General features: G+C 38.1%; 1 protein-coding gene across 5 annotated transcripts in view; it reads left to right on the top strand.

The window, feature by feature from the left end:
- CDH18 (cadherin 18) overlaps window positions 1-13277 on the top strand; it is a 590306-nt gene that overhangs the window by 183412 nt on the left and 393617 nt on the right. For all 5 annotated transcript variants that reach the window (XM_061393836.1, XM_061393835.1, XM_061393834.1 and 2 more), the window contains exon 2: window positions 7429-7912. In XM_061393836.1, the coding sequence (XP_061249820.1) occupies window positions 7685-7912 (228 nt within the window). In that variant the 5' untranslated portion in view covers window positions 7429-7684. The remainder of the gene's footprint in view (window positions 1-7428; window positions 7913-13277) is intronic.

Consider the following 13277-nt stretch of genomic DNA (forward strand, 5'->3'; position numbering starts at 1 on the left):
CTCTGCCCCCAAGCCCTTTGATGGAATGATTATACTTAAAATCTGTAAATGGCTCATTACTGAATCTTGGGTGATGCTCATGAAAGTCAGCATAAGAAAAGTCTTAAGTGATACTCAGCGATTAAATCATAAATTCAAATATTTAGCTGAGCATGCTTAAAGATGATTCAATGAAAGTTTTTATTCATAAATGACAGATGTGAAGCTCAGAGAATAAACTGCTCATAAACAGATAGTTTTCTACAGAATAAGCATTTGAGGTCATGACTCAGTACAGAGGTCATGACTCAGTACAGAACTTAACTACAGAAGAAAGAATAGTTACGGAAGCAAGGGTACTAGTTTCTGGAGGCAGCGTTGAATCACCTCAATTAGATACTGCAGTGGGGTGAGAAGTCTGCATTTCACATTAGTGCAGGTAATGCTGTATTCATGTTTAGGGGATTCTGACAGTATTATGACATTTATCAGAGAATGTTTTCATTGCTGCTGCTGCTGCTAAGTCGCTTCAGTCATGTCCGACTCTGTGCGACCCCCATAGACGGCAGCCCACCAGGCTCCCCCGTCCCTGGGATTCTCCAGGCAAGAACACCGGAGTGGGTTGCCATTTCCTTCTCCAATGCATGAAAGTGAAAAGTGAAAGTGAAGTCGCTCAGTCGTGTCTGACTCCCAGTGACCCCATGGACTTGAAGCCCACCAGGCTCCTCCATCCATGGGATTCTCCAGGCAAGAGTACTGGAGTGGAGTGATCAAACAGCAAAAACCAACTCTGACCAAGGAAAGCAACAAAGTGGTTTATTGGAAGAATATTATGTAGCCATCAAAATTGGTGCAAGGCCTTAAAAATCAGGTTTGGCAAGAAGTAGTCTTGCCTGGAGAATCCCAGGGACGGGGGAGCCTGGTGGGCTGCCGTCTATGGGGTCGCACAGAGTCGGACACGACTGAAGTGACTTAGCAGCAGCAGCAGCAGGAGGAACCAATAGGGACTTCCCTGGTAGCTCAGCTGGTAAAGAATTTGCCTGCAATGCAGGGGACCCCCGTTCGATTCCTGGGTTGGGAAGATCCCCTAGAGAAGGGATAGGCTACCCATTCCAGTATTTATGCACTTAACTGGTGACTCAGATGGTAAAGAATCGGTCTGCAATACGGGAGACCTGGGTTCGATCCCTGGGTTGGGAAGATTCCCTGGAAGAGGGCATGGCGACTCACTCCTGTATTCTTGCTTGGGGAATCCCCATGGACAGGGGAGCCTGGTGGGCTACAGCCTATGGGATCATAGAGAGTCAGACACAACTGAGCCATTAAGGCACCAGATAGTACAGGAATCAATAGAAGTTAGGCAGTAAGAAGCAACGTTTCTTACTGGTACTCGCCACTGAAACTACGCAGCCAAGATCAGATCAGATCAGTCGCTCAGTCGTGTCCAACTCTTTGCAACCCCATAAATCGCAGCACGCCAGGCCTCCCTGTCCATCACCAACTCCCAAAGTTCACTGAGACTCACGTCCACTGAGTCAGTGATGCCATCCAGCCATCTCATCCTCTGTCGTCCCCTTCTGCTCTTGCCACCAATCCCTCCCAGCATCAGAGTCTTTTCCAATGAGTCAACTCTTCGCATGAGGTGGCCAAAGTACTGGAGTTTCAGCTTTAGTATCATTCTTTCCAAAGAACACCCAGGGCTGATCTCCTTTAGAATGGACTGGTTGGATCTCTTTGCAGTCCAAGGGACTCTCAAGAGTCTTCTCCAACACCACAGTTCAAAAGCATCAATTCTTCCGTGCTCAGCCTTCTTCATAGTCCAACTCTCACATCCATACATGACCACAGGAAAAACCATGTGGACTAGGCGAACCTTTGTTGGCAAAGTAATGTCTCTGCTTTTGAATATTCTATCTAGGTTGGTCATAACTTTCCTTCCAAGAACTAAGCGTCTTTTAATTTCATGGCTGCAGTCACCATCTGTAGTGATTTTGGAGTCCAGAAAAATAAAGTCTGACACTGTTTCCACTGCTGATTCAGCAATATGTGAACTGTGTACTTCCTGATGTTCAAGCTGGTTTTAGAAAAGGCAGAGGAACCAGAGATCAAATTGCCAACATCCGCTGGATCATGGAAAAAGCAAGAGAGTTCCAGAAAAACATCTATTTCTGCTTTATTGACTATGCCAAAGCCTTTGACTGTGTGGATCACAATAAACTGTGGAAAATTCTGAAAGAGATGGGAATACCAGACCACCTGACCTGCCTCTTGAGAAATCTTTATGGAGGTCAGGAAGCAACAGTTAGAACTGGACATGGAACAACAGACTGGTTTCAAATAGAAAAAGGAGTTTGTCAAGGCTGTATATTGTCATCCTGTTTATTTGACTTATATGCAGAGTACATCATGAGAAACGCTGGACTGGAAGAAACACAAGCTGGAATCAAGATTGCCAGGAGAAATATCAGTAACGTCAGATATGCAGATGACACCACCCTTATGGCTGAAAGTGAAGAGAAACTAAAAAGCCTCCTGATGAAAGTGAAAGTGGAGAGTGAAAAAGTTGGCTTACAGCTCAACATTCAGAAAACAAAGATCATGGCATCTGGTCCCATCACTTAATGGGAAAAAGTGGCCCTTAATTCATGCAACTGCCACCAAACTCTTTCCATAATGGCTGCTAAGTTCACCATGTCTGCATCTGGCCCTTAAGTCATTTACCACTGCTATGAAAAATGCATCATCTGTCCCTATATCCATCAATCATCTGCTCCAGGTTATTGCAGCCTGTCATTAATATGCACATGCCATCGATGCAAGTTCTAACTAAGAGATTAGAAGAAGGAGGCATCTGGTCCCTTTAGGTGTTATGCTTAGGGTTCTGTTTATCACGTTTCATATATTGGAGAGTTCCAGGCAAGTAGGAAATGTATTTGAATACTGCTTAGTTAAAAAGCAACAACAAAATAGCGAATGGCTGTAAAGTATTTCTAATGTGTTGTTTTCAACCAGTGGTTTATTTTTTATTATTCACATTTTAATTCTAAGCTACACAGGGGCAGATTTCTTGAAATAGGACAGTCAATTTTCACATTTGGATTTCTGTCCTCTCATTGTGTAGTAAATGAAGTTACTTTCACAAGTACAGTTGTGATGTTTACATTTGCTCTTTTGTTCAGTGGGGCCTCACTTACTGCTTCTCATAATTGTCATAATAGAGATTCAGAAACAATACATAGGTACATTAAATTGCTTTTGTGTAATTTGGGGGTGCCATATGAGATAAATTATTGCAAAGAAATCAGTCATTTTATGTATCTGTAATGCCTTACAAAAGCCACTTTCTTCACCTTCTACTCATGAATTATGCTTTGTTAAACAACTTGGCATAAAGGGCAGAGATGTTAATTTCACTTAAAAATCACACCAAATGGTGTGAAGACATTAAGAAAGCAACACGTTCTATATATTAATCAACATGACTTCTAAGAAGAAAGTCTCTTTTTTTGAGATACATGAGTTGGAAATTAAGAAAGTTTTTTAAAATATATATTTATTTATTTGGCTGCACTGAGGCTTAGTTATGGCATTCAGGATCTAGTTTCCTGACCAAGGATGGAACACAGGCCCCCTGCAGTGGGAGTGTGGAGTGGTAGCCACTGGACCACCAGAAAAGTCCCCCAAATTAAGAAACTGTTGATAAATTAAAGTTAAAAACGATCCAAATAACTTATTAGATGAACTGGAAGACTATTCAAATCAATTATTCAAGTCACAAATGAGAAAATTGAGACTCAAAATTAGATGTTTCATGTGAGTGCACATTTTAAATACGTTGTCAAAAAAAAAAAAAAGAGAGAAAATCTCTGTTTTTGGACTTTCTTTCCATTGCTCTTACCATGTTGGAGTTAGAGTGGTATTGCTCTTTTTTTTTTTTTTTTAATGTGTTAGAAGCGTTTTTGAATCATTTTAATTTAAATCAATCAAAATGTGTCTTTGCCCTTGACAATATTGCAGATTTCAATGTATATTTTCTAGCAACTAAAATAAAATTTCAATTCAAATTCAGTATAATTCCTGCACAATTGGTGAAGTAAGAATCTTTCAGTTCAGTTCAGTTTAGTCGCTCAGTCGTGTCCGACTCTTTGAGACCCCGTGAATCGCAGCACGCCAGGCCTCCCTGTCCACCACCAACTCCCAGAGTTCACTCAGACCCACGTCCATCAAGTCAGTGATGCCATCCAGCCATCTCATCCTCTGTTGTCCCCTTCTCCTCCTGCCCCCAATCCCTCCCAGCATCAGAGTCTTTTCCAATGAGTCAACTCTTCGCAGGAGGTGGCCAAAGTACTGGAGTTTCAGCTTTAGCATCATTCCTTCCAAAGAAATCCCAGGGCTGATCTTCAGAATGGACTGATTGGATCTCCTTGCAGTCCAAGGGACTCTCAAGAGTCTTCTCCAACACCACAGTTCAAAAGCATCAATTCTTTGGCGCTCAGCTTTCTTCACAGTCCAACTCTCACATCCATTCATGACCACAGGAAAAACTATAGCCCTGACTAGATGGACCTTTGTTGGCAAAGTAATGTCTCTGCTTTTGAATATTCTATCTAGGTTGGTCATAACTTTCCTTCCACGGAGTAAGCGTCTTTTAATTTCATGGCTGCAGTCACCATCTGCAGGGATTTTGGAGCCCAGAAAAATAAAGTCTGACACTGTTTCCACTCTTTCTCCATTTCCCATGAAGTGATGGGACCAGATGCCATGATCTTCGTTTTCTGAATGTTGAGTTTTAAGCCAGCTTTTTCACTCTCCTCTTTCACCTTCATCAAGAGGCTTTTGAGTTCCTCTTCAGTTTCTGCCATAAGGGTGGTGTCATCTGCATATCTGAGGTTATTGATATTTCTCCCGGCAATCTTGATTCCAGCTTGTGCTTCTTCCAGCCCAGTGTTTCTCAAGATGTACTCTGAAGATAAGTTAAAGTATTAACTCTAATTATGGGAAGAGATAGGTGTGCTTAGTCTCTCAATTGTGTTTAACTCTTTGTGACCCTGTGGTCTGTAACCCACCAGACTCCTTTGTCCATGGGGATTCTCCAGGCAAAAATACCAGAGTGTTTTGCCATGCCCTCCTTTAGTGGATCTCCACAACCCAGGCATAAAACCCAGGTCTCCCTTTAGGCAGATTATTTTATCATCTGAGCCACCAGGGAAGCCCATGGGGAGAGATACTGATAGAAAAAAGCACCTTGCTCTGGGCCTTGTAATTTTTTTCATTCCCTGACATAGTGTCAACATTTTTCCCAATTGAGAAAAAGAATTATGTGATGATTGATTACTTATACTCAGTTTTTTAAATCATTTATATTTTCATGTCAACCACCTTGTAATTCGTTTAGATCTACATTTCGGTTTGCTCTGATTTGCAAGGGTGAACTTTATGGAGTGAGAAAGTGAAACATCTAATGTTTTTTACTAGATGAAATAGCTGTAATCTTGAGTAAATAGTTTGCTTTTCCTAAACACATGATGGCTCAGACAGTAAAGCGTCTGCCTACAATGTGGAAGACCCGGATTCGATCCCTGGGTTGGGAAGATCCTCTGGAAAAGGAAATGGCAACCCTCTCCAGTACTCTTGCCTGGAAAATCCCATGGACAGAGGAGCCTGGTAGACTACAGTCTATGGGGTTGAAAAGAGTTGGACATGACTAAGAGACTTCACTTTCACTTTCTAAACACATCTTGAAACACACATATATACAAAAAGAGAAAAACATGCTACACAGTTTAATGTGGTTTCAATAAGCTAATAATTTTACTCAACCTTTTCCATCCCAAATCCTGTCTTTTGTTTTCCAAAATGTTTCTGAAGTTTTATTGTCTAGTTGTACTAAAACCAAAGTTCAATCCTCAGTTCAGTTCAATTTCATTGCTCAGTCATGTCCGACTCTTTGCAACCCCATGGACTGCAGCACCAGCCTCCCCTGTCCATCACCAACTCACAGAGCTTACTTGAACTCATTTCCATCGTGTCAGTGATGCCATCCAACCATCTCATCCTCTGTCATCCCCTTCTCCTGCTTTCAATATTTCCAAGCATCAGAGTTTTTTTCCAGTGAGTTGGTTCTTCACATCAGGGGGCTAACGTATTGGAGTTTCAGCTTCAGCATCAGTCTTTCCAATGAATATTCAGAACTGGTTTCCTGTAGGATTGACTGGTTGGATCTCTTTGCACTCCAGGGGACCCTCAAGAATCTTCTCCAACACCACAGTTCAAAAGCCTCAGTTCTTTGGTGCTCAGCTTTCTTTATAGTCCAACTGTCACATCCATCCATGACTACTGGAAAAACCATAGCTTTGACTAGACGGACTTTTGTTGGTAAAGTAATGTCTCTGCTTTTAAATATGCTGCCTAGGTTGGTCATAGCTTTTCTTCCAAGGAGCAAGCGTCTTTTAATTTCATTCCTTTTAACTGTAGCCTATCAGGCTCTTCTGTCCATGGGATTTTCCAGGCAAGAGTGCTGGAGTGGATTGCCATTTCCTTCTCCAGGGAATCGTCCCAACCCAGGAATCGAACCCAGGTCTCCCGCATTGCAGGCAGATGCTTTACCATCTGAGCCACCAGAGAAGCCTTTTAATTTCAAGTCCTCAGCTTTCCTTATTTGAAAAGCAAAGTATTTCCCACTCTGTTCTTTTTGCCACCATCCTTTTTTTTTCCGTACCTCTCTTTGCATAGCTGCTAGAATTATGTGTAGTGTCATTCTAAGCTTGAATCTGAAGCTGAAGACCACATTCTAATCTACAGGCCTACTAAAACCCAAGTAAGCTAGTATTCAGTCATTGATATTCTTACTTGTTCAGTTGTGCTAATCTTATCCCAGATGTGGAGTGGCTTTCAATAGCATGCATATTTTTCAGCTATCTTCTTTCTTTTATTTTGCTTACCAAAGATTTTAAGTACCTGCTTGATTGCTGTGATGGTTTGTGAAATATTTTCAATCTGAGGGAATATTCCATAAAGTTCTGTGAGTCACATGTAATAGGTGATTGATCTATATTAAGTTGTATTACATCTAACAAAAGCAAGATAAACACAAAAACCAAATTAAAAATTTGCACTTAGTGTGGAGTCCCTAATAGGTCACATTTTGTAAGGCACATATTCATGGTCAATGTTTAAGCTCTCTAGGACTGCATTTATATTGTTTTAAATAATTAAATACATATATATATATATAAAGTTGGGATTTAAAATACAAATATGTATGCCTGTGTAAAAATACCATGTACAGTCTTAAGCATGACTGTGTATGTTTGTGTTTATTTCCAAAAGAACTTGAACATATTCTTTGCCTATCAGCATCACCCTGCAAAACAGTATAATTTGTATTCTGAGCAAATACTTAAAATTGCCATATTTTGTAATGTATATAATTTTCTCTCTTTCTATCAGGTAGAAAATGGTTGCCCCTGTTCACCTGCTGTGAAGACTTAGAATCACACAACTACAGCTTCGGTTCTCTAAGTGTTTCAGGATGTAAATGTAGCCTGACCTTTCCCTGATGGGCTGTTAAATCATGGACATGCTAAACAATTTTCTTCGGACTGTCATTCCAGAAGATGCTTTGGCTTCTCTCTCGAATGCTCACTAGGCATTTGTAGCTGACAAGGAAAAGCAAGAAGGCTGTGAACTGGAAAGTTATCTTACAATGAAAATTACGAGTACCTCCTGCATCTGCCCAGTCCTGGTGTGTCTCTGCTTTGTGCAGAGGTGTTATGGGACCACTCACCACGGCTCCATCAGGGGGACCAGAAACCAAACCAAACACATCGAAGGCGAAACCGAAGTCCACCACCGTCCCAAAAGGGGATGGGTTTGGAATCAGTTCTTTGTTTTAGAAGAACATATGGGACCAGATCCACAGTATGTTGGAAAAGTAAGTTTTTGTTTATTGTTTGTTTTTTCTCTCCTGGGAAATTGTGGGGTGTGATAAGGGTGGAGCTGGAGTTGCATTTGAAGAGAATGGAACTTAAGTGAATTATGTTACAGAATGTTATTTCTTATTCTGAACATTTTGAAATAATGATTATAAAAAATGAATGTGACCAAGCATGTCACATCTCCATAAACATCAGTTCGTATGTACTAGACTGAATTTTCTTTACCAGCGTATCACTCCTTCTTTCTCTCACGTAAAATGTAAACACTTTAAACACACAATTCAGTAATTTTGTCTTTAGTACTGTGAAGGTGTATTAGAATTCACCGTGTCATTTCTTGGCACATTGATATTTACAGATTTTTTTTTTTTTGAGTGTTTTTTTTTTTAATTTAATTTTATTTTTAAACTTTACAATATTGTATTAGTTTTGCCAAATATCGAAATGAATCCACCACAGGTATACCCGCGTTCCCCATCCTGAACCCTCCTCCCTCCTCCCTCCCCTACCCTCCCCCTGGGTCGTCCCAGTGCACCAGCCCCAAGCATCCAGTACCGTGCATCGAACCTGGACTGGCGACTCGTTTCATACATGATATTATACATGTTTCAATGCTATTCTCCCAAATCTCCCCACCCTCTCCCTCTCCCACAGAGTCCATAAGACTGATCTATACAGATTTTTTTTTTTAATCTACTGCTGTTGTACATAAAGCTAAATCTATGACTTCTAATATAGTGTTTTTAATTGTTACAAAGGTTGTAGTTGAATTTGTCAGCATTTATAAGCACATGGATATTTATCAAACCCCCAAATTAATTTCCATACACATAGTAATATATTTTAAATATAGATTAAATATATACTCAATGTACAGGTTTTGTTAAAATCCCCAAAGAATGAAGCTGTTAAAATGATAAGGAACTTCACACTAACTTTCCTTTCTCTCAGACATACAGACAAGACATTTTAATGGCTGGTCAAACCCTTTAGGAAATTGTGTGCTCAGTAATAAGGGGCAGTTTAAGCACGTGTCATTGAGGTTCCAGGGTAAAGAAGAACATGGGAAGTGGGGAGACCGTCTTCTGATAAATTACTAATGGCTGGCAAGCAGCCACACTCAGGTTGGTTCAGTACCTATGGGAAAAGAAGCAAGTACAGCAGTAGAATCTTCATGACTACAGGCTCCATGACTTCTTCTTTATTTATTTTTATATATATATATATATATATATATATATATATATATATATTTATTTATTTATTTTAACTGGAGGCTAATTACTTTACAATATTGTATTGGTTTTGCCATACATCAACATGAATCCGCCACGGGTGTACACATGTTCCCCATCCTGAACCCCGCTCCCACCTTCCTCCCCATACCATCCCTCTGGGTCATCCCAGTGCACCATCCCCGAGCATCCTGTATCATGCATTGAACCTGGACTATGTGAAACAAATCACCAGGCTCTGTGACTTCTATCTCCCTGCTTGCCTATTTATTTTCACTTTAGCACTGTTAGTGCTAAAAAAAAAAAAAAAAAAATAGTACTCCATCCAAAGCCAGGGTGCTTCCCTAATGTGTAGGCAGTGCAGGAGCACAGCCATCTGTTCCACCTCTCATCCAACAGGAACTGAGTTGCAGCTGTGTTTTCCATACAAGGCAGGAGCTATGGAGTCAGAATATGAAGCACTAAACCATCTGGAAAAATTCTATCATTCTCTGACATGTATATCAAAATAAGAAGAAAAGCCCCTTATCTTCATCCTATGTGTTTTCCCTATGGTGTATTCCATATAGTAAATGTAAATAAGTATACTAAAAGTAAAAACATAATATATTGAATTACTATAAATTTATTTTGTTATGAACTTCAAAATCTTTTTTCTATAACCCTTTCACTCCTTGAAAAGGAGGGGGGTGGGAGAAGGAACATAAAAATGTTTCTTTTTTGGAGTATTCCAAAAGGAAAAAAATATATATATATTATTAAAATATGTTTACTTTTTGTCATTTTAGTTTAATTAAAAATCAAAATCAAATTTGCTAGAAAGAAGAAGGGAAAGATCAGATAGCTTCTCAGTTTTTGATGGTTTATCTAGTTTTAGTAAAAGTTGAAATCTCAATCAGTAGTTTAGTCACAAATAATCTTTCTGGGCTTGGGCACCAGTGAACATATGGTTGAGAGCTTGTTAGCCACCAGGAGGTGGTGAGGGCCGGGAAACTGTTCCTTTGTGAAGGTTCTGCAGAAATCGGGGTCCATTCTAGTTGTAGTATTAACAGACAAATTAAAGGGTCACACCCTAAGGTATGATCCTCTTGTTCTCTATCTGACTTGTATCCCTTTACTCATAATCTCCTTTCTCAATAGTCATCTGCCTTTGTGAGCAATTCTAACTTGATTTTACAGGCTCATTCTCCTCATACCCTCATACATCACCCCCTACAAACATATATACATACATACATGATTGTGAAAATTAAAAAAAAAAAAAAAACTTTTAATGTCCAACAATACACATGATCCTGCCCCATTATTCTTATTAAAGAAAATAATTTATATTTAAATAAAATAAATACATTATTGCTGCTGCTGCTGAGTCGCTTCAGTCGTGTCTGACTCTGTGCGACCCCATAGACGGCAGCCCACCAGGCTCCCCCATCCCTGGGATTCTCCAGGCAAGAACACTGGAGTGGGTTGCCATTTTCTTCTCCAATGCATGAAAATGAAAAGTGGAAGTGAAGTCGTGCAGTCATGTACGACTCTTTGCAACCCCATGGACTGCAGCCTACCAGGCTCCTCCGTCCATGGGATTTTCAAGCAAGAGTACTGGAGTGGGGTGCCATTGCCTTCTCTGAAATACATTATTACATATATATATATAAATACATTAATAATGAGCCAACCATATATCCTGAGTAGAAGATAAAATCATTACAGTTTCTATAAGCATGAGAAGGGAAAACATCCAAAGATCTGAAAATTATCTCCTTTACCCTTCTCTGACACAGAAATGTCCACAGGATTTTTGTCAACAAAAATAAAATAATAATCATACAATACAGTTCTGTTATTAATATATTTTCTACATTATAAGTTAGTTTCCATCATCCTTAAGCTCTGGGTTATAATTTTGTATATCTGTTGCTATATTTCACATTACAAAACATCTGAAACTTCTTGTAAGAGTTGAAGCCAAACTGTTTGACACTTACCAACTTCTTTTATATTTTTTAAAATTTTCTTCCAGTTTTCTTAGTCAATGATTGGATTTATTATGAGGGAACTTATTTTATTGACACTGGGCAATACACATTACTCACTACTAAGAGTTTTTTTTTTTTTAATAAGGCTAAGGAAATTTCTAATGGTAAATAATATATATATATATATATATATACACATATATTATGTATACAGCATCTACATCTGAAATATATGCAATTATACATATATACAGGTATGTGTAATTGACAATTCATACTTTTTTCAGAATGTAAAAGCTATAGGAGATTAAATACCAAAACTATTATGTGTAGCATGTGTCTATGTATTTATATATATCTATATATATCTATCTTGAATTTGATCTCATTGATTTATTAAAGATCTTTTTAAATACTTGAAAGTTTAGGGTCAGGAAGCCATAATAGCACATTTGTTAGTAAGTAAGTCCTTTCTTCCCAGAAAAAAACCTATATGGTAATGTAATTATAGCTTTACAACAAAAGTGTTCTCTCTTTTCCAAAAATTATATAATAAATAATATAGATCATTGTCTTTTATTTTTCAAAAATTAAACAGAGTTAAATGAATCCCATTATAACTCAGAATTTAATTTTATATAAAATATCACACACATACTAAAATGCAGGCTGTGTATGACACCCATCATTAGAGTAGACTCATTGCTTTCATGAGATAATGAGAATTTCTAAGTAAACAGCAGAGTCTGAGTCAGGGCTTCTTTTTATCTGTATTACAACTGGTGAGTGTCTTTGATTTCCTTACATGTAACACTAAGAAATACTGTTTCATAGTTATAATTCAAGTGTGTTATAAAATTTGGTTTATAGTTTAGATTGTCAGTTAAACCACTGTCTGTGGTTGTGCTGACATTGCTTGCATAATAGATAATAAAAACTATTGAAAAAATTAAGTATTATTGGTGATACACAGAAATAACAAAACCAAATTCAGTTTCTAAACATGATGTCTTTTTTAATATAACTAGATTCACATTTATGTATTGAATGTAGCTGTTATCAAGCTACGATGGTAAAATTGAGAACCAGTGAAAGAAATTAAGAACCACAAAGTCTAAAGTATTTACTGATGACCATTTACAGAAAATATTTGGAACCCCTTTTCAAGGTTCCTGCCTTACCTCGTAGACTGAACACTCTGGAAGCAGGTTATGGGGCTGTTTCATCTTCATTTACACAGAACTCTATCTCAGTGCCTATTGTAATGCTCAAATGTGGTAATTCACTGGTAAGGGTTTTATAAATTATAGCTTTTTGTAGTCCTGTTAATGGTTGTAATAATTATTTGAAATTATTGAAACAAAAATCTCTGTCATCAAACATTTCTTTTATGGAAGTGTGAATTTACAGACGTCTTTAATTCACCTCTTTCACTGGCATGCCCTCTCCCAAGGTTGTTTTAATGAATGTTTATTCGCTCTTGGTGTTTTTGTTGTTATTGCTGTTTAGTTGCATTGTAGGCAGTACTGTAATGAATGTCTTTGTACATACATCATTCAGCAAAGGTTTGGATGTCCCTGAAGGAAGAGGTTTCCAGAGTGGAATTCTGGTTCAAAAATAAAAAATCTTTAATTTGGGTAGATGTTACCTATCCTCCTCCATAGGTGGTAGTGCACTTCACACCTCTGTCAGTGATGTGTAAGAATATATATTTCTCTATAGCAATGCCAACAAATGGGATTGTAAGACCTGGGATTTTGTAAGTAGGTGAAAAATTGCATCTCTATGTATTCTCAGTATATTTTTGTCTTATTATGAATGAAATTGATCACATTTTTGTAGTTGAGGGGATATGAATATTCCTTTTTTTACTAACTGACTCTTTAGGCCATTTTGTTACTCTTTTAAACTTATCAGTACTAGTCAATAATTACATAATAGATGCAATAAATCTTTGCCAGCAATATTACCAATAATTTTTTCACAGTTGCAATTTACTCTTTGACTTTGTTTATAAGTTTGGCTTTATAGAAATGTATTATTTTAATCATTTTTTGCATTCTTTTAATTGAAACAACACTTTTATTTGATTTGAATTTTTTTGAAATTTGAAATATTGGTGTTCAGAATTCGTGCCAGGAGATTAAAAA

This window comes from Bos javanicus, chromosome 20, assembly GCF_032452875.1.
Source record: "Bos javanicus breed banteng chromosome 20, ARS-OSU_banteng_1.0, whole genome shotgun sequence".
NCBI lineage: Eukaryota > Metazoa > Chordata > Mammalia > Artiodactyla > Bovidae > Bos > Bos javanicus.